This window comes from Eriocheir sinensis, chromosome 66 (assembly GCF_024679095.1).
Source record: "Eriocheir sinensis breed Jianghai 21 chromosome 66, ASM2467909v1, whole genome shotgun sequence".
Taxonomy (NCBI): Eukaryota; Metazoa; Arthropoda; class Malacostraca; order Decapoda; family Varunidae; genus Eriocheir; species Eriocheir sinensis.
The window spans coordinates 9,985,351-10,012,718 of NC_066574.1; the positions used below are offsets into that span (position 1 = coordinate 9,985,351).

A 27,368-nucleotide genomic window follows, 5' to 3' on the forward strand; every position below is an offset into this window, starting at 1 on the left:
CACTAGACAGAGGCTACAATAGAGGAATAGATGGTTGAGGGAACACGGAAAATTTAAAACATGAGAATGAAAAAAAAAAAAAAACTGTGAGGAAGGATTATGAAGAAGAAATCAATACCTGAAAGTCTGGATTGATGGATGGGTCAAGGTTATCGCAGCAGATGTCTGGGAGGAAGAGGAATGGTGGGGCGGAAGGAGGAGTGGAAGACGAAGAGAGAGATGGGTGAACAGAAGGAGGCAGGTAGGGATGGTAAGATAGAGAAGAATGTCTTAATGATTACAAGTGGACAGAGAGAGCGGGAAGGAGGAAGGGGGGATAAAAAGGACGGGGGAGCTGTAGATATGAGTGGAATGGGTTTGACGGCCATGTGGTGCGTGCCAACACGACAGATAAGTTCAAGGAAAAGTGAGATAGATTTATGGAAAGAAAGGATAGATGGTGTTTGGAGCTGATCTGTATGTGACAATTGCAAACCTCTACGGTCTTATATTTTATCTTGTAGGGGAGGAGTGAAGTAGTAGAGGTAGGGAGGAATGGAGGAATCGCCGATATCTGGTAGAGAGTAAGGAATGAGAAGAGTTGTAGCGATATTTTGAAAGGAACGCTGAAGGGGTGGAAGGAAGGTGATTTGATGTTACTGGGAGGGGTAGAGTGAATGGAGGGAAGGAGGGGTGGAGGGACCGCCGATATCTGGGAGGGAGAAAGGGTGGGCAGGAGGGAGTGAGGGTGCCGCAGCAGAGTGCCACGTGCTATTTTGAACTGGTGGAGGGAAGGAGGGATGAAGGGGGTGTGCGGTACCTGGGCTGAGGGAGGCTGGTGAGGGAGGTTGGCTGGCTGGCTGGTGCTTGGCTGCCGTCCGCCAGTGGACGCCGTGCCGCCGCCGCTCGCAGGCCGCCTCGCCACGCCTGCCGACTAGGGGCACACTGACCTGTGACCCGCATGACCTGTGTCGTTGTGGGGTGACTTGTTTTTTGCTTATGTGCCAGGAGTGACGCAGCGAGTTTTTCGTTCATTTTCGTACGTGTGTCACGACGGACGCCCGACGGTCATAAAAAGGAGAGTTGTCAAAGAGGCTGTTGGTGGGTATTACTCGAGGTAGAAAATAATCATGGTGGACAGGGCCAAAGAATGGTTCGGCACAGTGACGGCCCACCTGCCGGAGTGGTGCGCCGAGTGGATCCCAGACACCGAGCAGTGGCACCAGTGGCACCCGAACGACCTGTGGCAGTGGGCGCGCACGAGGGCTGACCAGTGGAACGCGAACGACACGTGGCAATGGGCACGCGGGAGGGCTTACGAGTGGCAACAGTCCGAGGTGTGGCAGCAGGCGAGGGTGCGGGCTGGCCAGGGTGCGGTTGACCTGTGGCAGTGGGCGCGCACGAGGAAGTGGCGTTTGCCGCGACGGGGTCCCGAGGAACGGCTGGTGCCGGAATGGGTGTTCCCGTCGTTCTGGCGGCGACGTGTGAGGGAAACAGTCATGTGGGTCTGGCTCATCTTCATCACCTTCCTGGCGTCACGCGAGGATCAGCGAATACAGACGGTGGAGGGACCTAAGCAGGAGATCAAAGCACGAACTGACGATCCCCGCCAGACCGTCCCTTCCGTGGCTGAGGAAGCAGAGGAGGAGGAGGAGGAGGACGAGGAGGCTGGGGGCTGGCGTGGGTGCCTGGAGAGGCCAGGTGGGTTGACGCGTTACCCAGGCATTGAGAACTTGTTGGCACAACCCCCAACCGCCACCCCGCTGCCGCCCCGCCACCACCCCTCGCCGCCCTTGGCCTCAGCGCAAGTCGGCATCAAACAAATCCCTCGTAAGCCTGACGATGCCGATGCTCTCCCGAGGACGGAGGAACGAGAAAAAGGAAGAGAGAAGGAAGAAGCCGACGGAGAGAAAGGCCACAAGGACGAAGTATGGAAGACTTTGCTGGCGAAGTACGTCCCTGAAGAGTGTGACAGGGAGATCGACAAAGCGGCTGAAGAGGACGAGGAGGAGGAGGCGCCGGAGTACGTCGGCACCGCCGAGGAGATCGTGGAGCGCTACGCCGCCAAGTTCGAGGAGCCGGAGGCGGTGTCGCCAGAGGAAGAGTTCTCTGCCAAGGTGGGTCGTCGGCTTGAGGAGTACCTTCAGCGTTTAGACGAGGAGGACGAGGACTCGAGTCAAGTCAAAGAAGTTGAAGACCAAATCAAACCAGTTCACGAGCCGGAGAAGGTCGTCGAAGAGGGCAAAGGCATAGAAGAGAGCGAGGAGGCGAGGGATATCGAAGACGGTGGTGAGCTGCTGGAGGGGATCGCGTCCACCGGCAACGAGAACCGGATTTTTATTTTGATCGAGGACGAGGAAAGTGAGGACGACCGACGCATCCGGAACGATGCTTCCGAAGCCTCTGAGTTAGAACGCGCTGCTGTGACCTTGGACTCCGAGCCAAAAGAAGCCGATGAAGCAGAGAATGCAGAGACAATGGAAGTCCCCGCCACCCAACAGAATGGCTTTGCTAACGAAGAACTGGAAGATAAAGACTTGATGGAACCCACTCTTGAAGTCTCGGAGAAGTTAGACCTTGAAGCGACTTGCGTTCAGGCAGCCGACGTCGTGCTTCCTGAGGCATCCCAGGAGACCGTCGAGGCAGTGACGGCCCAACACGTGGACGTACAACCAGATGTGACGGAGGAACAGCCAAGCGACGCTGCGAAAGAGGAGAGAGTCGAGGAAATAAAGAAAGAAGACGCAGAAGTAGTGGTTGAAAAAACATTAGAGATGACGGAAGAAGTAGTTACTGACCGTGAAGAGGAAAGCATCCAACCACCTTGTGAAGAAATGAAAGTAGAGGAAGAGACTTCGGAGCAACCTGACGTGACCCACGAGGAACAACAATTTGAGGAGAAGGTTGTGAAGGAAGAAGAGCTCCCAGTTGAAGAGACTCCAGTTCAGCCGGTCATTAAAGAGGCCGAAGAAGAGGAGAAGCCATGTGTTATAATGGAAGAACCGACGCCGGCAGTAGTGGAGCCGAGCCTCATTGAGCTCGAAGAACGCAATGAAGACGTCGTGATGAAGGAACAAGAGTCGACTGAGGCACAAACACCGGCACCATTACCTACAGAGGCACCGGAGGAAACGACAGTGGAAAAAAATATAGTAGAGAAGGGAGAAGAGTCGTCGTCAAGGGAAAACGAAAAAGAGGCATTGGAAGTCAAGGTGATGACGGAGGCGAGCGTGGAAGAAGACGAAGAAGAAGCAAAGAGTGAATCTGAGTACAAGGTCGTGGAGGAAAGTGAAGAGGCTGTAGGGACTGAAGTCAGCGTAGGGCCAACAGAGGAGGCGAATGAGGTGGTCGAGGAAGAAGAGAAGAAAGAGGAGGCAGATACTGATGTATCTGAAGGGAACATGAAGGGCGAGGAGACTGAGGAGGAAGGGTCATTGGGTGAAGCAGTGGCTGCCGCGGAGCCTCCCGACACCGTGGAGGTAATACAAGTGGACGAGGACTCTCACTTTGAGGGCGTAAAGGCCTCGGAGAATAAGGACGAGGCCATGGTAGAGGAGGAGCACATGGAGGCCGAGGAGGTGCCTGTGGTGGACGCCGGTGGGTGGACAGAGGACATTTGGGGGTCGCTGGGCCAGGCCTCTGAGGCGGTACCCTTGTCTGTCCCCGCCGCTGTTGACATGATGGAGGAGGACGTGGAAGATGCTATGGAAGTGGACGTGGTGGAGGATGCCGCAGAGACGATGGAAGAGGACTTGGAGGTGTTTGTGGATGAAGTAGACCTGCAGGAGCTGCCGGAGAGTCCCGTGCCGCTGCCCACAGTGCCCGAAGAGGACGACGCCCTCACCGAGGTTCAGGACCTGCTGGTGCGGCCGCCGCCACGCAGAAAGCGTCAGGCTCATCGTCTCAACGAGGACTTCGAGGCCACCAGGACTAGCGAGGCGGCGGCGGGTGACCCCGCTTTGGCTAAATACATGAAAATGCCCGCGGCCCTCACGACGGATGAGGAAGAGGAGCTGCAACGATACCTGGTCGAGAGTGAAGACGGAAAGGACCTCGCTGTGGACAAGTTCATGCCCATGCCAGTGGGACTGACGGAGCAGGAGCAGAAGGAATTGGAGGAGGCTGTGCGTGAACAGGAGCGCGTGCGGCAGGCGGAGAGCGCAGGCCTGGAACGGTTTCTGGACATGCCCGCCGGCCTGACGGAGCAGGAGATCCGTGAGCTACAGGACTTAGAGCGGGAGAAAGAGGAGGCGGCGCAGCAGCCTTGGGAGCGGGAAGACGTGGGCCTTGAGGACTACCTGTCCATGCCGCACACCCTGACGGAGGAGGAGGAACGGATGCTGCAGGAGGGTGGCGACGAGGAGGAGGAGCATCAGTTTGCTAGTGAGGAGGAGTACCGCGAGTACGTCAAGAACAAGTTCCTCAGTCAGCTGGAGGAGGACGCACTGCGCGTGGCCGAAGAGGGGTACGACTACGACGAGGACTACGACGACGAGTACGAGTATGAGGATGAGGATGAGGATGAAGAGGAAGAAGAGGAGGAAGAAGAGGACGAGGACGAAGGGGAGATGGAAGGCGAATATGTTATGGTATCTGACCTGTCAGCTGCCGCCTCATCCCTGCCTCAGACTGCCACCGCCGCCGCCACAGCCAGCACCAGCACCACCGCCGCCAAGATGGTTGACGAAGGGGTGAACACGGAGCCAGACATTCCTGAAGAAGACACGAAATCCAAGAAGAAGCTTTTCCCCTTCCCGAAGAAAAGCGACAGAGAAACTACCCCCGAAGACTCTTCCGCCGAAGCCACCAACAAGAAGTTTTTTCACTTCGGCGGCCTTGGAACCAAAAGGAAAAAGGAAACCCCTGAATCCCTGGACAAAAAACACATGAATGACCCCAATCGCCGGAAGTTTGACGGAGGCGGCGGCCTTGGCGGGTCCTTGAACGCCTCCTTCTGTACGGCGGAAGGTTACGTGATGACGCAGGCGATGCTGCAGAGGGCCAGGGAGCAGATGAGGGAAAGGAAGATACAGGAAAGGAGCCGCTGGAGGAAGGACGGTGAGACTGAAGCGTTGGGTCCCGGTGGCTCAAAAATGAAGGATCCAGCTACCAAGGACCTTAGGCGCTGGACTTTGAAGCCGGAGGCTCGCCACGGAGGGAAGGGAGACTCGGAGAAGACTGCCATGAAGGCCATTCGTATGCAGCAGGATGTAAAAGAAGTAGAGGGAGGAGGAAGTACAGAATTCATGGACCCAAAGAGTGAGCTTGAACACCTTTTCGCCAAAATCATCAAATCTTACAAGCCACCCACTGACGACAGCTCTGAAGACGAGGAGAAAGCAAACACACACAAAAATCAGATCGGTGACGAGAAAATAGAGTCGAAACGAACAGAAAACGCCGACATGGATATGCAAGAGGAAGTGGAGGATGAGGAGGAAAAGGAAAAGGAGGAAAAAGAAGCCACCTCAGTATCCTCCAAAGACACTGCCGAGAAAGACTTCCCAATCTCCCCTGTCCTTGAAATCATCGTGGAGGAGGACGAGGAGGACCCTGAAATAGTCACCGTGTTTGAGAGGGAGAAAATGAAGAGCGGCGAGGACGAGGATGACTTCTGGCTGAGGTGGAGCAACGAGGAGAGGGCGTGTGTCTCCGCCTCGAGGGATCGCGCCTCACCCTGGGAACTGGCCGAGGACGACGAAGTGGCCGAAGAGGAGAGAGAAAGGACACGACTCGAAGAAGAGAAAGAAAAGAACGAGGGAAAGAATGAAGTGGGTAAAGATTTAAGAAATGAGGAGACAACAAACCCAGAAGAAAAAGAGGAGAACAAGGAAATGAGTGAGGAAACGAAACAATCACATGCCGTAGAGGAACAAGAGAAGAACGAGAGGAGTGATGGCAGAGAAGATGAAATAAGCGGAAAGACAATATATTTAAGAGAAGAGAAACTAAAGGATGAGGGAAACAGTAAACAAGTGGAATGTTTTGAAGATGAGAAGAAAGATGCTATACAAGAAAGGGACTCCGAAGGGATTGACGAAAGGAAGGATGCAGAGAGAGAGGAGGACTTAGGAAGGAATGAGGAAGTACAGCGGTTGGGAGGAAAGATAAAGGAGGAGGAGGAGGAGGAGGTGGAGGGCAAAGGCATCCAGACAGAAGGGAAAGTGACATGTGGGGAAGATGACAAGAACAGAAAAAAGACGGAGGAGAAGAAGAAGGAGAAGAGCGAGACAGAAGGGAAAGTGACGTGCGGAAAGCATATGATTAATGAGGAAGATGAAAGGAAGAGGAGGAAGAAGGAACAGGTAGAAGAGGGGAAGGAGGAGGAGGAGGAACGGAATGAGGAAACGATGAACGGAGAACAGAAAAGGCAAATAAAAGAGGAAAATAAACCGAAAGACAAAAGCCACAAGGAAGTGTTGGAGCGGAAAGAGAAGAGTGAAAGGATAGACAAACAGAAAATGAAGATGAAAGAAGAGCGAAATTTAACGCCATCGCGGAAAACAGAGAAAGAACCAACAAAAGGAGAATGCAACGAAGAGAAGGGTAAGTAGAAAACGTTAGAAGGAGGAGAAGGAGGAGGAGGAGGAGATGATCAATGGTGAAGGAAAGGAATTGAAGTAGAGATGAAAAGTGAAAAAGAACGAGGGAATTTTTTTTTTTACAACAAAGGAGACAACTCAAGGTCACACAAAAAAGGAAACAATAATATAAAAAAAAAGCCCGCTACTCTCTGCTCCTAAAAAGAATCCAAAGAGGTGGCCGAAAGAGAGGTCAATTTCGGGAGGAGAGATGTTCAGATATTTGATTGGGAAAAGACGTAATGGATGGCGATTAGGAGATTAGGCGAAAAAGAGGACCGGAGAGAAAGAGATGAGTGAATGGATGAATGAATGAGTGGATGAATGAAGGAGTGAAGGAAGGAGGGCAGAAGGAAGAGGATGGAATAAGAGTCGAGGTAGAGATAGAGAAGGGAAGGGGAGTATAGGGATATGGGAGAGAAAACATGGCAAGAAAGGATAAGAAAGAAAATAAAGAAGAGGGGGGGAGGGGGAGTAGGAAGGAAGGAAAGAAGAAAGAGAAAAAAAGTCGTTATGGAGGAAAGGAAACAGTAACAGCGGTAGTAGCAGTAATATAGTAGTAGTAGTAGTAGTAGTAGTAGTAGTAGTAGTAGTAGTAGTAGTAGTAATATATTTTAAATTTACGGTGACGGCAGTCGAAACACACACACACACACACACACACACACACACACACACACACACACACACACACACACACACACACACACACACACACTCTCTCTCTCTCTCTCTCTCTCTCTCTCTCTCTCTCTCTCTCTCTCTCTCTCACACACACACACACACACACACACACACACACACACACACACACACACACACACGCCGTGGCAGGGGGTCGGTGCCAACTTCTCCTCGCGGTGACGGTGTTTTGGCACGTGGCACAGGTGGGGGAGGGTGCCGCGGTGCCAAGCTAGCGTGGGTGTCGAGAGGGTGGTGGTGATGGAGGTGGACGGCCCTGTACCGCTACCCTTATCATCACCACCACCATTAACTACCATGCATACTAACCATCACCATTATCATAACCACTACCACCATTTTAACACCACTATTAACATTACCATCACCTCCTCTAACCATACACCGTCACTACGTATGTCATCACACTCACCACCACCACCATCATCATTACCATCGCCTCTACCGTTACTTATCATCGTTAATACCAGCACTGTAACACCACCTCTACCTACTTGTATCACTACCAACACCAACACCACTACCACCTTCACATCTGCACCACCGCCACAAACGACTAACCACCACTATCTCCACCTCCTCTTGTCATATTCATCATTTCTCATCCTCCATCACTATCCCCTCCTCCTCTTCCCACCCTCTCCTCTTCCGCATCATCATCATCTTCATCCTCATCTGTGTGGCTTCCACGTCTTATATCAACTTATTTATAGTCAGTATTATTTTTGTATGAATATTCTGCGTGTTTTATTAGTCTACGTATTCCTTGCTAGTTTCTTGGCCCATTCTTTTTGTTACACATGTACAATAACAGTGGGAGACATATCAGTGCCAGTAGCAGGGCTGCTTTGTGTTATGGTATTGAACAGAGAGCCAATCAGTTGTTGTTATGTTGTGTAGCACAGTAATTCTTTGTATTTCAGGGGTTACAGTAACACATGCATCCTATACCTAAGAGTCTCAGTAGTGGAAGCAGCCTTGCGTTGTTGTATCCAAAATAACATAGCCTTACCTAACAGTCTAAGTAAAAGTGTTCCTCTTTGCTGCAGGGACCAAACTAACACACACAGCCTAATCCTATGACAGGTTCATTAACAGTGTTGTCTTGTTGCAGGGTCCGCCATGGCCGACGTAGGGACAACGGACGCCGCCGTAAGTAATGTCCAGGTGGACGCCGACTCACTCGAGTTTACTGTCAACACTAACCTGACGGCCGCCAGTGCCTCCCCCAAGGACGCCTCCCCCTCCCTTCAGGAACTAATCGAGGCAGAACTTAACGTTCGCCTGTGTCAACCAGACTCCCTGGAGCCCCCCGCCTCCCCCGATCCTTCCTCCCTCCTCAGCTGTGACTCCATCGAGGCCACCCTTATCCCCGCCCCCGCCCCCCCCGCCACCACCACGGGTCTCAGCCTCGACTCTCTGTTGGAGCTAGACTCCCTGCACGACCTCAACGATCCCCTGGCCAAGGCCGACACCGAGAGTGGCATCGACGTGCTCTCCCCCACAAAGCTGGACGACCTCAGCAACCTGGACATGGATTCCCTTGAGTCGTCCTCAGACCTACCTGCGTCGTCCCACTGCTCTCCGGAGCCCACCACGACCACACTCACCCAGGAAAGTTCACCCACCGCACAGAACAACATCAAAGACGACCACTTCCTAATAAAAGACGCCGGGAAGATGTCCTCGTCCCTGGAGGTCGAGGGTCTGCTCCTGGCTACAAGGGACGACATCGAGGCCGCCGCCCAGCCGCTGCTCAGAATATCTGAATCCAGCCTGACCATCGCCTCGGAGACACGTTCTGAGCTGTCCCACCTGTCCCAGGAGGTAACCAGGAGCTCTACCCCAGACTCCCTCACTTCCCTCGAGGCGGGAGCTGCTTCCCAGGACACTGCCACTGCCCAAGACACTGCCTCACTGCTGGACACTGTTGCTTTCCAGGACACAACCACTCTCTTGGACATTGATCCACCCCAGGACAGTATTCAGGACAGTGCCTTACTGGAAAGCATCCTCCTGCAGAACAGTATTCCCCTGCAGGCCACGGAAGGTAGTGCCACTTTAATAAATAGTCCGCTCGTTCCTGTCAGTTTCCAGGGCGAGTCACAGGGAACTCCCCAACAGAGTCAAGAAAGTGCCGCCACACAGGGCAATATGTCATTGCTGGACATTGAAACACCCCTTGGAGACAGTGGTACACTGATAGACATGACCCCACAAGATAGTAGCACTCTGCTTGACACTCCCCCGCAGGAACACACTAACGGGGAGGCGGAGAGTGGCGTGGCGGCGGCAGGCAACTTGATCACTTCAAACACAGACCATCTATCAAGTCTGAGGCCGAACGAAGTCACAGCTGACTCCTCCCCATCAACCCTCCCTGATGACCCGGCCTCCCCATCCCCAACCACTAGTTCCTCCCCCCAGGGTCAGGACGACCCCCTCCTGGACCCTTCACCCCAAGGCGCCCTCCCTCCCAGTGGTACTAACAGCGTGTGTGATGGTGTCCCTCCTAATGCTGCCCGTGATGACTGTGGTGGTGTCGGTGTTGTTGATGTTGTGGGTAGTGGTGGTGTTGATGCAGTCTCTACCACCACGACGGCCTGCAGTAGAGGTGTTGGTGATGGTGTTAGTGGTCCCGTCAAGTCCCCCCTCCAAAATGGTGCTAACGTAAGTAGTAGTAGTTGTGATGACGCTTCTAACAACAGCTTCAAATCAGAATTCACCAAACCCTAGACTTAAATATCGACCTGTTCTGCTTCTGCTTTAGTCACCCTTAAAACTCATTCTTTTTCTTTCCATCCTGTCACGACGTATGCAGAGTAAACTTAGTAATCTGAATGTTTCGTTGCACCCAGTGTGTTATAGCTCTTTATTCATGCATCCTTAGTCATTATTTTTCCCCTTTCCTCTTTCAAAGTTTTTGCCTTAGCTTGTTATTCTGCATCCTTGGTTATATTTTTTATGTCTTTGGTTTGTCAATGTTCTCACGCTGTACCCGCACGTCCTTTCGTTTGCCTTCCCTCACACCACATATTATGCACAAGTATATTTTCTGATACGTAACATACATGGTTGACTTTTCTGCATGTCATCTCATATTATTACTCTATTATTTATGGTAAAAGTTATGTTTATTTCATATTACGTTATCTTTCTGCTGTTGTTTTATTGTAATTTTTCTTTGGTTTAGTATATATATTATTTATTTAATTTCTTTTAACCCAGTGTTTTATTGTATTTCTTTATCATCATTTTATGGTTGTTGATATTATTGTTTATGTGTTACTTTACCTTTTGCTGCAGGTTGCTTATAACTTTATTTAATTTAAGATGGATTAGCTGTGTTTTTATTTTACCCAGAGCACCTATTCACATAAGCTATGATTTCAGTGTGATGCCTTGAGCCGCTTAATATTATAAATAATTCAAAGAAAATAAAAGTAAATATTTATTCAATATAAAATCATAATATTAATGCTAAAATATGCAACGCCTTAATTGTACTATAACCTGTCCTAACAAAGAGAAGAAAAAGAAAGAGAAGGAGAAGGAGGAGGAAAAGGAAGATATAATAAGCAGGCTGTTTTCGCCATATTTCACGCATCATTCCAATTTGTACGCACTGCAGAGAGGGCTACGGTGGAAAACGAGGGACTTTCAAAGTTGTTTTTCTATGTAAGTAACAGGCAGCACTTGTCTTGGCGGTCTGTCCCTCTGTCTGGAGTTGAGTCGAGCGACAGACCAGACAAGTACAGGTGCTGCCCTCCAGGTGTATATAGAAGCACCTCTGAAAGTCCCCCAGTGATCTGCGGTGTATAAATGAACTACTTTGTCTGAATTTTTAATGTTTATCAGTTTTCGTTCTGACGGTGGTTATTCCTTTTCTTAGATCATTTGTTTTCAGCTCAGCTCGGTTGTTTTTACCTGAGCTCATTTACTTAACCTCAGCTCCTCTTTACCTCAGCTCATTTTTCTTTATTTAGTTTAATATTTTTCACGTCAGAGCATTTTCTTTTACCTCAGCTCTTTTTTTTTTTTACTTGTTAATTTTTTTACCACAGTTTAATTTTTTCTCTTCATTTGATTATTTTAAACTCAGCTTAATTTTTTCCTTTCCCTCAGTTCATATTTACTACCTCAACTCAACCTCTTTTCTTTACTTTAACCTTCTTTTTATGTAATCTCGGCCAATGTTTTCTTTACCTCAGTTCTATCCTTCTTAACCTCAGCTCAATATATCAAACTAGTTCTTGCCTTTGATAATGAGTACTAATTGGAATAATGCGTGCACTTTGGCGAACATAGACCCAATGCACTGCAGCACAAGACAGTGAAGGTAAGATAAGTCTACTAAAAGGTAAGATAAGGCAGGTGTGTTACAAGATAATTCAGACAGGTAGGTGGTGTTGGTGGTGTCGTGTTGTTGTCGTGTTTACTAACTCTCCTACCCCCCACCACCGCTTCCCTCCACGACCCTCCACGTACGACCAGCAGATGGAGCCTCAAATGGATGAAGACGAGGATAACTTTTGGGGCAGCAAGAACGACGACGATGACTTTGTACCTCGTCGTCGCCCTGACCCCGTGTACGACTACCAGGAAGAGAACGACACCGAAGTCAAGGAGGAGGAGAAAGAGGAAGAGGAGACCCAGGAGATGATGAACGAGGAGGAGGAGGAGGAGGAGGAGGGTCACTTTCTTGGTTCAGACGGCGATGATGCCATTAACTCTTCGGTGTGTTGTGTTGGTTTGGATGTTACTTGTTTGTTAGTTGGTTGTTTTAGTGATGGTATTGTTAGTGTGAACTGAAAGGTGGTTAGCAAGTGGTAGGTTATTCTGTTTCTCATTAAAAAAAAATTCCTCTGTTTTCCTTTGGCTTGCTTTCCTTTTTTTATCTTGCTCTTCTTTTTTTTTTTTTTCCCTTAGTTTCTTCTCTTACGCTCTCGGCGCTTTCCCTTTATTTTTTGTCCTTTTTCTCTCTTTTTTTTTCTTTCATTAAATAAATTTTATCTTTCTTTTCATCATTTTCGTCACTTGTCTTTCAAATTTCTCTCTTTTCAAAAGTTTCTTTTCTTACTTATTTACTCTTTCTCATTACATTTTTTATTTCTGTTTATTCATATTTCTTCTCTCCATATTTTACTCTTTTTTTTCTTCCTTTAGCAGTAATGGTGCTGATATTAGTGAATTACCAACGACTTATTTAGATTTTGCATGAAGTAGATTATTCCAGTTCACACACACACACACACACACACACACACACACACACACACACACATTATATAACTTAGCTTCAAATATTTCGTGATTTGTTTTGACAAAATTTTAACTTGCTTGTTTGGTTTTATTTTTCTCCAAGTACTTTAGTTTTTTGTTGCATTTTATATCTTTTGGGCTCTTGCAGTAATATAGTTTTCATTTGATTCAGTTATAAGGCCAGACCTTTTCGTGGAACATGTGGGGGACTTTTTTCCTTAGTTTAACAAACTGAGTTATTCAAGTTTTAGTATATAATAATTTTTTGTCTTTACAGTTTCTGTAGTTTTCATTTGCCTATCAATTTAGGTTATTAAGTTTTTTTTTCTTAAACTATCATTTTCTTTTAAGTTCGCTGTTTTGACTTGAAATAGACCAGTACTGAAACACCGTCCGTAGCCAGACCAAACCCGATGACAGTATTTGACCTCTGTTGGTAATGACGGGCAACTCTTGACATTCTTATCTTACCTTGACATTCTTGACACTTGACATTCTTACTGCCTTTAGTTAGCAGACTTACAAGTAGGCGAACATCGGAGCATTCCTTCACCGAAACCCAGCTAACACCAACCTTGGCTTGGGCTTTGCAGAAGGGCGCTAAGGGACTGAGGTTCAAGAAGAGGACGACTACGACCACTACCACCACCACGACTCGGACGGAGAACGGCGTTGGGAAGGTCGAGAAGAAGGAGAAGAAGGAGGTCGTTGAGGAGACCGATAAAGCAAAGACCAAGAAGATCGAGGAATCCGTCGAGAAGAAAAAGATCGACGTGAAGGAAGAAGCTGCCAAGAAGATCGAAAAGAAGGAAGAAGTAGAGAAGAAGAAGAAGAAGGAGGCGGTGGAAGAGGAGGAGAAGGAAAACGGTGTAACGGAGGAGATCACGGAGAAGAAGAAGAAGAAGAAGCACAGGGACACCGAGGACGGAGAGAGGAGAAAGAAGAAAAAGAAGAAGAGGGATTCGGAGAAGGAGAACAAGGTAAGAGAAGGAGAAGGGAGAAACGAGATAGGAAGAGAAATAGTTTTAATAGACTGGCTCTGTGGCTGCCAAGATAGAACAGGGAAAGGAAATATCACTATTTTGTTTTTCAGCTCGTGTTTCTAGTCCCCGTTTTCTTTATCCATCTTCGTCAACCTGGCCTGACCCGAGCTGGCCATCTATTACCCATTTTCTTTTCCAGGTCCAAATTCACTTTACATCGTTCCATTTTTAGGTACGACTGCTTCATTCTATTCATCTACGTATTGTATTTATTATTTGTTGTGTATGGTTTTATATTTCAGGTTTTATAACACCTACCACGTCGTTTATTTCAGGTACTTTAAGTTTATATATTTATTTATTTACTTCATTGTCAGCTCAGCATTTCCCGTCATCTCATAAGCGAAGGTTGGTTGGTTACGATCTTTCCTTCCTTCCTTCCATCCTCTTTCTATTGACTGAATGACTCATGTTCGCGTCCGTGATCGCGCGCTCTTTGATCATACGTTGGAGACTAAAACCTCTTGTTGATGTTGTTGGGTTCTGATGATGAAGATGAAGTTGTTGTGGGTGTCTGCTGAGTATTTCGTGTAAGTGGTTTTGGTAACTCGTTGATTGCTAGGCGTCGTGGAGTAGCTAAAATATATCGTGTGGTGGATGGCAGTGGGGAGAAACTCTACGGCAATGGCACTCCTGTTTTAACTTATTATTACCGTTTTCTTTTTAATCATTGTTATTACAGCTACCCTTATTCTTTTCTCTTTTAACTTCTCTACTCGTACTTATTACTCTCTACTCTTATAGCTAAAGGAGGAGAATAAGGAGAAGAAGATGTAGGAGAGGAGGTCAAGACGGCGCAGGTTGAGGTGGTAGTGGTTGTGGTGGTGGTGGTCGTCAGGCAATCACTGGTCCACCTCTAATCAGGTTTCCCTCGTCAGTGCCTTCGTGGCGTTGGTCAAGTGAGGGTGTCTGTTGCTGCTGCTGCTCCGTCCCGTCCCTCCGTATAGCCCTCCCTTCAGGCCCCTCCTTCCTTCCTTCCTGTTCCTCCTTGCTCGTCCTCCCCTCAATCCTCATTCCTCACACTGATCGATTCCCCACACTCACGCACACACACACACACACACACACACACACACACACACACACACACACACACACACACTACGTAATACAGTATACACCATGATCCTATTCATTCTTATATCATACAAGGCTGCAGATAACACACTGTCAACCCTTCATATACACATGTAGTCGTAACACTACTACTACTACTACTACTACTATTACTACTACTACTATTACTACACCTACTGCTACTACTACTACTACTACTACTACTACTACTACTACTACTACTACTACTACTACCACTGCATACACACACACACACACACACACACACACACACACACACACACACACACACACACATGGAAGGTCACGCAAACCCAGTAATAATTCAATTTACTCTTAATTACCTTGCTCTGACAGGTATTTAAAACTTACCTTGACATCACAAACGAAAAGGAAGACCCAAACACAATTACTTAATCGCTTAATTCATACGATTTACTTTTGTTTATATATTTACCCTTTTACTTTCATATTTCTTTCATACATTTCAATTAATTTCACACACACACACACACACACACACACACACACACACACACACACACACACACACACACACACACACACACACATGACCCCCGGAGATGGTGGTCAAAGTCTCCTCAGGTCATCTCTTGCTGGATGACCTCGCTGCCTCCTCATGGCTGACCTCCCGACGCTGTGATCCCGGTGACCTGACCCCCCTCCACCCCTCCCGCCCATCTCCCCGCCCCCCTCCCTCCTCTCCCTACCGTCCTCCTCCTCATCCTTCAAGCATTTCTCGTTCTCTCCGTTTTCGTTCCGCCTCTTCCTCCTCCTCTTCTTCTCGTCCTCGTCCTTCTCTTCCTTCTTCTTCCTCCTCGTCTTCTCGTCCTCCTCAGTCTTCCTCCTCGACCTCCTCCCGTCCTTCCCCTCTTCCTCTGCCTCCTTCTTCCTCCTCCTCCTCCTCCTCCCGCCCGTCTCCTCTCCCTCGGCCTCCACTGTCTCATTCTTCCTCCTCCTCCTCCTCCTCCCGTCCGCCTTCTCTTCCTCGGCCTCCTCCTCCTTCCTCCTCCTCTTCCTCTTCTCGTCCTCCTCAACCTTCCCGCCTCCGTACAACCTCTTCCTCATCCTCCCGTCCTGTTCCTCTTCCTCGTCCCCCTCCTTCCTCCTCCTCCTCCCGTCCTTCTCCTTTCCCTCTTCCTCCTCCTCCCTCTTCCTCCTTCTCTCGTTCTCTTATTTCTCCTCAAACATCGTCTCATTCCGTCTCCTCTTCCCGTTCCCCTCATACTCACAATCCTCCCTCTTCCTCTCCCCTTTCTCTCCCCTCCCGCCCTCTCCCCTCTCCCTCCCGTCTCCCTCGCCCCTGTCCCTCCCCCTCCTTACGCAGAAATCACTCTCACTCTCATTCCTTTACCTCTCCCTCCCGCCCTCCTCCTCCCCCTCCCTCTCTCTCTTCTTATCAGTCCCCTCCCCCCCTTCCTCCCCCTCGAGTGGGCCTGCCCCCTCCCACTCCCTCCCCCTGCTGTTTTAAAGTGACGGTCAACGCAAGTAAGAGTAGGTGAGAGATATGGCGTTCTTCTCTCTCTCTCTCTCTCTCTCTCTCTCTCTCTCTCTCTCTCTCTCTCTCTCTCTCTCTCTCTCTCTCTCTAAGGTCTTACGGGTCGGTTTTTGGTCTTTTCTGCAAATTTTCTCCTCTTCTTACGGTCTCTGGTCTTGTTTGGTCTGTTTATCGTTGTCTACATGGTTTCTGGTCTTGTTTGCACGCTGGCCACCTTCAGCAGCGAGAAGCAGGAGCTGGAGTGGCTGAGGGAGGTGTCCAAGAGGCGGAAGAGAGAGCGAGAAGAAGAGGAGCAGAGGAGGAAGGCAGAGGAGGAAGCCACAAGACGCCAGCAGGAGGAAGAGTGGAGGAAGCAAGTCGAGATCTGGAAGCAGCAGGAGGAGGAGGAGAGGAGGAAGAGGAAGGAAGAGGAAGAGGTGGAGGAAGAGGAGGAAAGCAGTGGGTCCTCTTCGTCGCAGTCAGCAAGATTCGAGTGGAGTGAAGGGCGTCTCCTGATCACCTTTCTCTCCCCTCCGAGTCTTCCTCCGCAGGTGAGAGAGGAGAAGAAGGAAGGAAGAAGTGGAGGAGGGAAGAGTGGAGTGATAGAGAGACTTGCATGCTTCTCCTTCCAAACTCTCTCTCCCTTTCCTTCTATATGTCCCTCCTGTGTCTCCTACACAAGTTTAATTTTGCTCCTGCACGCTCGCCCGCCCATTTACCGCCCGCCCATTTACCGCCCACTGCCGCCCATTACCACTGCCATACGAAGAGGACTTTACTGGTGGTGGTGGTGGTGGCGACGGTGGCGCTGGTGTTTTTTTTTTTAGTTGCAGCAAGTTTTGTTTTGTTGCAGTGTGTTTTTCTTGTATTTTTGTCGTACTTTTCTTGTAGTTTTCGTGTTTGTTTTGGTGCATTGGTGGTTTGATTTTGTTTTAGTTGAATGAATGTTGTTTTTTAGTTCTGGTCTCGTTTAGTTTTTCTTTCATGTCTGGGTGTCAGAGGTGATCTTTTTAAATCAGGTTACTATTTTTTTCATTAATATTATTGCCTGCTTGTGTGTTTGTTTTTAATGTTATTTTAATATACTTTAAATACCATTATGTTTGACAATTAGCAATACCGATTGTTTTATTAATATTGCAGTTACTTTTTACTTCATTTTCTTGTAGTGAGTGCATTATTTATATATTGAAAAAAAAAACATTCGTTGATTGTCTAATACTTTGTTTATCAGTGTGTTTCTTGCATGCTATGATAACCAAGTTTAAATAGTTAGGATCACTACAAAAACTACCCATTAGCTTCATATGTGTTATTATGTTTCATGATAACTGTGTACTATATGCATTTCCTGTGTATGTTTTTACCTCCGATCATTAGTATTAAACACAATGCAGTAGGAAACGTTGGAAAAGTACCAATACTATATGGCCTCAATGTATATGACCCCGACACACCTACGACACAACGAAGTAAGGATAGATGGGATATAGGAGAAGATAGAAAATTAATATGCATTCTCATTCTTATCTAAGTGTGCCTTTATTGGGCTGAACCAAGCTCGTTATGTCCCGTATTTCAACACGTTGCAGAGTTTAATCCTTCCTTTTCTCATACTTTTTAGCACACACGATCTTATTTAGTAAGTCATTCCATTCGTCAGCTCTACGATATATATATATATATATATATATATATATATATATATATATATATATATATATATATATATATATATATATATATATATATATATATATATAGTGTGTGTGTGTGTGTTGAAGCGAGACAGACACACACTCATCAAACGAACTCAACGACTCACTCAGATCGTGAATTTTCCCGTGGTTTACGGATGGCGTGTCACGTTTCCTGTGTTTGTCTTGACAGTGATCGGAGGAGTTTAGCGCTGCGGCGGGGAAAAGAAATAGATAGATAAATAGAGAGATAGATAAATACGTGAATACAAAAAAAAATAACCTACTCTGATGGAAGTCTATCGCACTGTGGATGAGAAAGAGAAAGACTGATACATAGATTGATAAATGAATAGTCAAACAGATACATAAATGCAAAATCATGCCTGTGATGAGAGTTCAGGTCATTAGAAGTCAAACAAACAAACAAACAAATAAATGTAGCCATATATAAATTAATATAATATAGACAAATACATGGATACAAAAATGTATTAACCGAACAAAAAAAAATGCCATCAACTCGCTGTCGATGTATTACGCTTCGTGATGATATGTATTCTCCCCTAATGAGGTTCCTCCTTCGTATGGCAAAAGAGAGACAGATCAAAAAGGAAACAAGAAAGGCAGAGAGAAAGGCTTCCAACGCGCTGCTTCCACAAAGAAAACGAAAGGAGCAGAAAACAAGCCTGTCAAGCCGTGTGGAAATGACTTTGTTTGATCCGACAAGGCAGCCACGCGCATGTAAGAAGGACCGCGTTGTTGCTATGTGGTGATTTGGGGGGGTTGGGGGGGGGTGAAGGCGGTGGTGGTGGTGGTTATAGTGATGGTGGTAGTGGTGGTGGTGATGGTGATAATGGTGTCGGTAATGGCGGTGTGTATGGTGGTGATAATGGTGGTGGTGACTGTGTGAATCTATATAACGTGTGGTGATGAGTCGTGAACATAATTTTGACATAACTTCGTCCTTGAGAAATAACTAGATCTTGGGCCTGACACACTCCTTGTTTTTTTCTGTGCCTACGCGGGGTGGCTGCTCATCTGCGCGTGTCATGAGCTCTCTGCATTACGTTTAGGCGTGGCATGGAAGGCGAGCATTAGACGATTCCTTCCCACTCCGCGCCGCCCCTCCCCTAATGATGGAGGGTTCGTGCGTGATGCGTGACTCCGCGTAACAACTGACTGACTGACTGCACGGCGAGGCGAGGCGACCCAGTTTATTATTATAGATTTTGTGGAATTTTCCTTGTGGCCGACGCTCTCTAGACCCATGCACAAATAGCCTTTCATTTTGCTTTTTGACAGTCGTAATCTTCAAGAGGTTAGAGAGGTTACGGGAGGTAGATCAAGAGCCAGGCAAAAAATATGAAGCGTTTCCAACATGCTTGTTTCTGCTAGTAAAACAAAAGTAGATGTTCAAGAAGAGGCAGACGTAGTTGTAGAGGTGATGTGATACTCCCTTCTTGAAAGAGGTGACGTCGTATGAGGGGGGGAAAAAATAAACCAGAAGGAAAAGCTATTTCAGAGTTTAATGGAGAAACAAGATGAACAAATCTAATAATCTGAGAGTTAAACAATCTAACAACATTAAAAAAATACCGGAATGCAAAGCGATTAAACAGATGGACATTGGCAGGCAGGAAGATTGTTAGTCCACCGTCAGCTCTTCATTATCATGCTTCTTTAGGAATAATAAAGGACATTCTAAAGGGGAGAAAATGACATTATTAGAACGGATACATCGCGAGGGAATGAAAAACTGATTAATACTCGAACAAAAACGAAAATAAGAAAGGAAATCGAATGTCATCCTGTAAACACACACACACACACACACACACACACACACACACACACACACACACACACACACACACACACACACTACTGGAAATGAAAATAAACTAAGATAAATGAAAACATAACAGATAAAACGTAACAGGATGCAGAGGAAGTTGATAAACGTGATTAACATGGGAAGCAAGGAAGCAGTGTTACTGAAGAAAGCGGCGAACCAAGACGTATACTTAGCTAATACCGCCCCGCCAAGCCAACCCACGCCCACGCCCACATCCCGCCCACGCTCTAGGGTAGAAAACTATACGTGCATAAGAGCAACAGGTTAGGTAAGAGAAACAAAAAGAATAAGTAAAAATGTGGTCTGAAATGGAACGGACTGCAGAAAACGAGGTATGTGAGCCTGGAGAGGGAGAAGGGAGGGAGAGGGAGGGAAGACGAATAGGCCGGGGCTAGGAACGAGAGGAGGGAGAAGTCTGGAACAGTAAAGCAAGAAAACGAGGAATGGAGAGAAGAAGAAGAAGAAGAAGCCTGGAGAGGGAGAACGTAGGGAGAGGGAGGAAAGACGAATAGGCCGGGGCAGGGAACGAGCAGAATGGAAGGAGAAGTCTGGAACAGTAAAGCAAGAACAGAAAGGTGAGGAGAGTGATATAAGGAAGCAGAACAAAGAGGATACAAAACGCGAACCTTGAGAGTGAATGCAAGGAGAGAAAAAACAAAACAAACTAGAGTAAACTGGATTCAATAACGAGTGAGGAGTCGGAAAGGATGGAAATACAATGGTAGGAAGATCTTAAGAACTAGAACAATCTGGCTCCCAAAGAGAAACCGTATACGAAGAGAAGAAGCTTAGGGGTCCAGTGAGAGAGGAGAGGGAGAAGAGGTAGACTAGAGAGTAGTGCAGGCTGGGGCTAAGCAGGGAGTAAGGTAGGCAGTCGTAGGAAAGGTCAGGTGTGAGAGCGAGAGGTGGAACGCTACATGAAAGGGAGAAAAAAGCTTGTACGTAGGTCTTGAGAGAGAGAGAGAGAGAGAGAGAGAGAGAGAGAGAGAGTAAGAGAGTAAAGATAGACTAAAAGGTAGCGAAGACTAAGGTTAAATTGAGCTGGTGTAGTGTGGCAGATATAGCAATAGAAATGACAAGGCATGAACGCAAGAAGTGGAACCGTTTACAGAGAGAGAAAAAGCTTGTAGGCCTTGATGAAGAGTGGAGAGAGTGGAGGAAGAGGGAGAGCGATAGAGCAGTTGCTATTATTAAGTTAGGTAGTAGTAGTAGTAGTAGTAGTAGTAGTAGTAGTAGTAGTAGTAAATAAGGTGAGGTGTGAACACAAAAGATAAACCGTAACATAAAAGGGAGAAAAAAAAGTTGAAAGCCTTGAAAGAAAGAGAAAGAGAGAGACGTGAGAGAAAAATAAACGAACAGAACGTAGAATAGTAGTAGTAGTAGTAGTAGTAGTAGTAGTAGTAGTAGTAGTAGTAGTAGTAGTAGTAGTAGTAGTAGTAGTAGTAAATTCAAAGTGTGTAAGCGGCAACAAGTGTGAACCGTGTATATGCCAGGAAAACTGTTCACACAAATTAAGAGAGAGAGGGAAAAATGTTTGCAGACCTTGAAAGGAAAAGGGGAGGGCGTATAAAGAGGGAGGCAGGCTAGGTGGGGAGGAGCAACAAGAGGAGGAGGAGGAGGGGGAGTAGTGGGGTGTAATTGCTGCGGCTATGAGACGAATGGAGGGTGGTTAGGAGGAAGGGGTGGGGTGGATGCGTGGGTGGAGGCGAGATGTGAAGAGATGTCAAGGAAAAATGTACTCGACTGGGATTAGGAGTAGTGGAAGTAATAGTAGTAGTAGTAGTAGTAGTAGTAGTAGTAGTGATAGTGTAGATTGATGGGGGAGTTTTGTGAGTGGGTGGGTTGGTGGGGTTGGGAGGGGTGGTGCGTCACGGGTGGGGGGCAAGGCTATCACGTTGCACCTGTACAGACAGACGCAGGTGACAGTATGAGAGCAGCCACTCGACCCAGCGGTTCACCTTCCCCTTCTTGCGTCTTCACCTCCTTCTCCTCCTCCTCCTATACTCCAGTTTCTCTTTTGCTCCCTCCTACACGTTTCAAATCTGTACTCTTACTGTCAGTACTGCTACTCTCTCTCTCTCTCTCTCTCTCTCTCTCTCTCTCTCTCTCTCTGTTCTTAATGTCTCGCTCTACGCCTCGCCTCCCTCCCTCTCTCTATTCTTCTCCCAGATAAATGCCATTCTCTCACACAAATAACCTCAGCATCACTTATCTCTTTATCTCCTTCTCGTCGCAGCTTCCTCCTCCTCCTCCTCCCCCTCCTCTCCCCCGCGCCCTCCTCATCTTCCGGTACTCACCTCTCCTTGCACCTTGATCCAAACAGTCGCTTCCTCACTCCCGCCTTGTCGAGTCACGTGACCGTCCTTGTTCTCCGTAAACAAGTAACAGTGAAATGCTGTGACGCTTCGTTCGTTGAGGTCGAGACGGAATGGCGCGTGAAACTTCGACTTGATATTCGCGAGGCCTCAAAGTGCATGCGTGCGTGTGTTCGAAAAGACCTTGAGCTTATGGGTTTATATATGTTTTTTTTTATATTCTCTGCACCGTCGAGTTTATTTTTATTTGTCAAGTCTTGGATGTGTTCTTTTGTGCATTTTTAAATATTTTTTCTGAAAAGTGATATTGTTTTTGATACATTAACCGTGGACGTGTTGTCATTGTTATTTATTTTTTGTTAGTGCTTTTTGATTTTTACGTGCTGGTGCACCGATCGAAATTACACTATTTTTTTGCGCGATTCGTTCAAACTCGGGTTAGTCATAACAAGAAGACACGAAGTGGAAGCTGAGTCAGTAGCGACCTCCGCTTCTAACAAAAAAGTGCGCCGTTGAAGACATGAAATTGTCATTAACAACAACAACAACAACAACAACCGTCTTGATCACCAGGGAAGTGTGAGGATAAGAAACGGATATTGTTATGGTGCTTAAGAAAATGTCGATAAGGAAAAGAAACAACTAGCGCCGTCATCACCACCAAGGTTCGAGGAAAGAAAAAGGAATAACGTGGTTGTGGTGCTCGTGTAAGAACAGTTGTGATGACGAAGAATACATGCGTCGCTAAGGAAAAGAAATCCAGGGAAAATCGGTAGGGAAAGTATATAAAAAGTAAATTGGTGGGCCGAGAAAATAAACCAAAATACAAGAAAGCGATTGCACAACAAGAAAAAAGAGAACTAAAATACACCAATCTGCAATATATAAGAGAACATATTTGTAAGGAACATAAAAGATAATTAATTGACATGCAAAATCAATAAGTAATATGATGAAATAAAAGAAAATTGACTAAAAACAAAAGCAAATCTATGTGACGAAGTAAACCCAAAGTACGTAAAAGCAAATAAATACCCAAAACCAATAGAAAATGAGCCGCAAACAAAGGACAGTCGTTACATTTGAGCTGGATACCAACGGCAGCGCCAGGAGAGGAGGATCAGGGCCTCGAGAACCAACAGAATCGAGCCTCAAGTCGTCCTCGTCCTCCCTCCCTCGGGTAGTGTCAGGTTCATCGAAGGTTTCCGTTGTAGAGCGTCCCCGGGCCAGGGCGTCTCCAGGTGCGTCTAAAAGTCAGGTTTTGGGGGAGGTGAAACATGTATCCTTCAAAAAGCAAACGTCAAAGGACATGAAAAGCGCAGCACTGAGAAACCGGACGCCAGATGAAGCCCCGAAACATGTCTCCACTAAAAGTATCTTGTTGACGAGGACCATTCCGAGAGTGTCCGTGAAGCAGATGAGGCAAGAGAACGGTTTGTCGCGCTCTTCCGCTTCCTACCATCCCGTCCCGTCTCCTCGCCACGTCTCCACCAAGTACGTGTTGCTGAAGCCGTCGTTGTGGCCCCAAGAAATGGCTGTGAGTGTGTCGTCTGGTAATGTTCCATCTCAGCGCCACGTCTCTTCCATCAGTGCCTCCATCGAGCCTCCCAAGCCCTTGAAACGGTCGTTTCAGGACATCACGCCTCGTCACATATCCCCGTCCCGCCTGGAACGTCCTCGTCAAGTGTCCCGTATTACCATGGCGCCCCAAGGTACAACACAGCGACATGTGGTCACCAAGACTATACAGACCCAGCCACAGCCGGCGCAGCACCTGAATGGACGCACCTCTCAGCCACAACCGGCACCACAAACCTTGAATAGACGCATCTCCCATGAGAAAAGTGCTTCCCCAGCGAGACAGACAAAGCAAACACAAGCTACCCCACGAACGAAATCCTTATTGCCACAGCCGACGACACAGCTCTTGAATGGACGAGTCTCGCGACGGAAAGATCCATCCCCGACGAGGCAGACACAACAGACACAAGCTTCCCCACGAACAGCGGCGCCTAGGCGACTATCCCTTCCCAATCAGCAGGTAGGACGCGGGGCAGGGACGGGTGGCGGATGGTCTGGCGCTGCTACAGACCCATCACACCAACACAGCAGTAAGGAGACGCATCCAAAACCCCATCCACGAGCCTCATGCCCAGCCAAACCCAGCCAAAACTACCAAAGAATCTCTGACTCCCCTGTGCGAAAGCCTTCCAAGAATCTTGCCATATCGGGAGTGACCGTGCCACCATCTCGGAGTGGGTCGGAGAGACGGGGCTCACCAGGGCGGGTCATCTCGGCATCCACGGCCCCCGCCAGCCTCCTCTCCCCCGGCCTCGTCTCCAGCATGATGAAGCCGCCGACGCCCCGCCACAACAAGGCGTCACGACTACGCTGCTCTTTTCTCACGATCAAGGTAGCATTTCACGTACAAGTAAGAGGAGGAAAGGGGGCGATTCAGGGTAACTATCGTATAATACCACTTAGATCGAGGTAGTATTTCACACAAGAGGAGGAAAAGGGGACAATTTACGGTTTCACCCAACCAACGATTATCTTACGTGGTTCAAGTTTTTCTGGTGAAAGATGTAGTGAATATTCAGTTTTGATACCATAAACAAGACAAGGTAGCATTTCACAAGCAAGTAAGAGGAGGGATGGCGATAGTTAATGGTAGGTATCTTAAACCACTGCGACTGTTTTATGAGTTTCGTTAATTAAAAAATGGACACAAATTTTACGAACTTTTCTCTTTCTCACGATCAAGTCAGAATTTCACGGACTGCTTACAGGAAAAAAGTTGAAGATTGAGTAAATATCTTAGATTACTTCGAATATGTTGCGTTTGAGTGTTGGATTTGATGATGTATGATAACGAACCCTCCAGCATCGAATTTCACGGACTAGTAAGAAAGAAAATGGGAGAATATTCGGGGTAAATATCCTAAACTATTCTGACTGTTCGGTGTTTGTGTTCCGTCTGTTACGAGTCAAGATGAATATAACGAAGTAAACTGCATAGAATTTTGTTGTGTTTATGTATTCCAAGTTGAGTATTCTAACGCTATTCTGCATGAAGTACAGTTAAGTGTGATTCTTTGTGGTAAATATGAATATGCTACTCTTAAGAGGTCGAGGGTAACGGGGCTGGCGCACGAAGGGTGATGTTAAACTCGGGTAAACTCATAAACATTCTTGAATACGTGAGGTACCCGTCTCTTTTTTCATGACTTTTGAGCCCTATGTTTCCAACCCGCAACTTTGATTTTATCCTCACTTATTTTTATTCTTCATTCAAACACATTGTACACTTGCTCATCTCTCTCCGTCTCGTTGTCGCCATACGGGAACGGTTCACGCAGCGTTACCAGATTATCGTATTCAGAACATCGTATTTTCCTGTTTCTTACCCATAACAATTGCAGAAGAACATCGATAATTACCCATCTGAACTCTAATTGTAAATGTATATCGTTATCAGTGTAGGCTCGACAGTTTTGGGCCTCAAGCAGACGAAACAAGTATGCCTAGTACGACAATCTGGTAACGCTGGGTTCACGGCTTTGTTTGTCCTTCCGCTTCGCACAGTTGCTTTGTTGAGGGAATGCAAGTCATCCGCGAAGAGAGGATATTGACACTCTCACCTTTCTCTCGGTATAGGAAGTATTGTTTACAGGCTGAAGCTGTAAATACAGGAAAAGTACAATTATCTTTTATCTGAAGTAATTAAATTCCTGCATGCTGGCAGAATTTATCTTGCTGAGCGTTTGTACTCGTAAAAATTTCTGAAGTATTTTTAGCACGTTACAACTTTAATCTTCTACGGGTAAAGTTGAATTATTCTAAAACTGAAATTAAAGAATCCCTCCATGCCGTCATCAGCACTTAGAAGATTGCTTTTTGATCTATGAATAAAAAAGCGAAGGTTAAGATTCGTTTTAGTACCGTGCCAGTATCTCATTTGTAGAAAAGATATATGAAGAGATAGTGATGTTTCTTAAAGGAGATAATGATATATTGGCACGGTACTAAAACGAATCTTTACCAAAACGATTACCGTCGAAAAAAAATAGATGAGACCATTTTTCCCTTAGGCATTCAGTTAATGTTGCAATACAAGCAAAAATTTAAAAACTACAAACACGTAATTCCTTTGAAATTCCGGTGTCGCCTTTAAGAATCCTTTATATTTCTTTCTGATCAAACATAAAAGTAATAAAAGCCAAAGTAAAACACGTAAAATGAAAAGAAAGAAAAAACTATCAAGGAAACATTCACCTCTCGTATACGTAAATAACCAAGGAAATGATATAAAAAAGAAAAGAATAAAAAGAAAACAGGAGATCCGGTGGAGGAATATTGTAAGTCCCTCAACCGCGTCCACTTAGCCTACGACGGTGAACCATGAAATTTGCGCCACCCACCCTCCCGCCTCCGCAACACCTGCCGCCGCCGTGATATTTAGAATCTGGGTTATAAGAGAGAGAGAGAGAGAGAGAGAGAGAGAGAGAGAGAGAGAGAGAGAGAGAGAGAGAGAGAGACAGAAAAAGAAAGACACAGACAGACAGACATATAGAAAGAAAAACTGACAGAGAAAGCCAGACATAAATTGATAAAGACAGAGAGAGAGAGAGAGAGAGAGAGAGAGAGAGAGAGAGAGAGAGAGAGAGAGACAGACAGACAGACAGACAGAGAGACAGAGATAGAAAGACAAACTGACAGAGAAAGCCAAACAGAAATAGATAAAGTCTTTAAGACAGACAGTGACACAGGCAGAGAGAGAGAGAGAGAGAGAGAGAGAGAGAGAGAGAGAGAGAGAGAGAGAGAGAGAGAGAGAGAGAGAGAGAGATTGTTGTTGCTTCCTCTTCTTCTTCCTCTAATATCATCGTCATCATCATCTCCAAACCTTTTATTCTATTTTAAGTTACCGGCAATTGTGTTCCATTGTCTTCCATCCCATGGAGAGAGAGAGAGAGAGAGAGAGAGAAAGAGAGAGAGAGAGAGAGAGAGAGAGAGAGAGAGAGAGAGAGAGAGAGAGAGAGAGAGAGAGAGAGAGAGAGAGAAGGAAAGTAGTAGTACAATGAGGGTGGAGAATGTGTGTGCGTGTGCTTGTGCGTGTGTGTGTTCCTTACATTGTCAAAGAAAGACCTTGCCTGGAATGTTCTTATGGAAATTAGGTGATATTTATTCTTTTCTTGCACACCAACCCGAGGATCTGATGATAAACGCTCATATTGTTCCTGTTTAAATAGTGCATATATTCACGGCACGACCTGAAAGTGTGTGTGTGTGTGTGTGTAAGGAAGAACAGTATTAACACGAGAGCATAATTTTGAAGGCTATGTGATGCTTTTTGTCT

General features: G+C 46.8%; 1 protein-coding gene across 20 annotated transcripts in view; it reads left to right on the forward strand.

Annotated features, from left to right (window-relative positions):
* The first annotated feature begins 776 nt into the window (after nt 1-776).
* The window catches only part of LOC126987850 (uncharacterized), a 122,452-nt gene continuing 95,860 nt past the window's right edge, over nt 777-27,368 (forward strand). For 6 of the 20 annotated variants that reach the window (XM_050845285.1, XM_050845287.1, XM_050845288.1 and 3 more), the window contains exons 1-4: nt 843-6,525; nt 8,377-9,932; nt 11,760-11,999; nt 13,118-13,504. In XM_050845285.1, coding sequence (XP_050701242.1) covers nt 1,110-6,525; nt 8,377-9,932; nt 11,760-11,999; nt 13,118-13,504 — 7,599 coding nt within the window. In that variant the 5' untranslated portion in view covers nt 843-1,109. Of the gene's footprint in view, nt 6,526-8,376; nt 9,933-11,759; nt 12,000-13,117; nt 13,505-27,368 lie in introns of all 20 variants that reach the window. The other 14 variants (XM_050845290.1, XM_050845296.1, XM_050845297.1 and 11 more) reach the window with 6 other exon arrangements.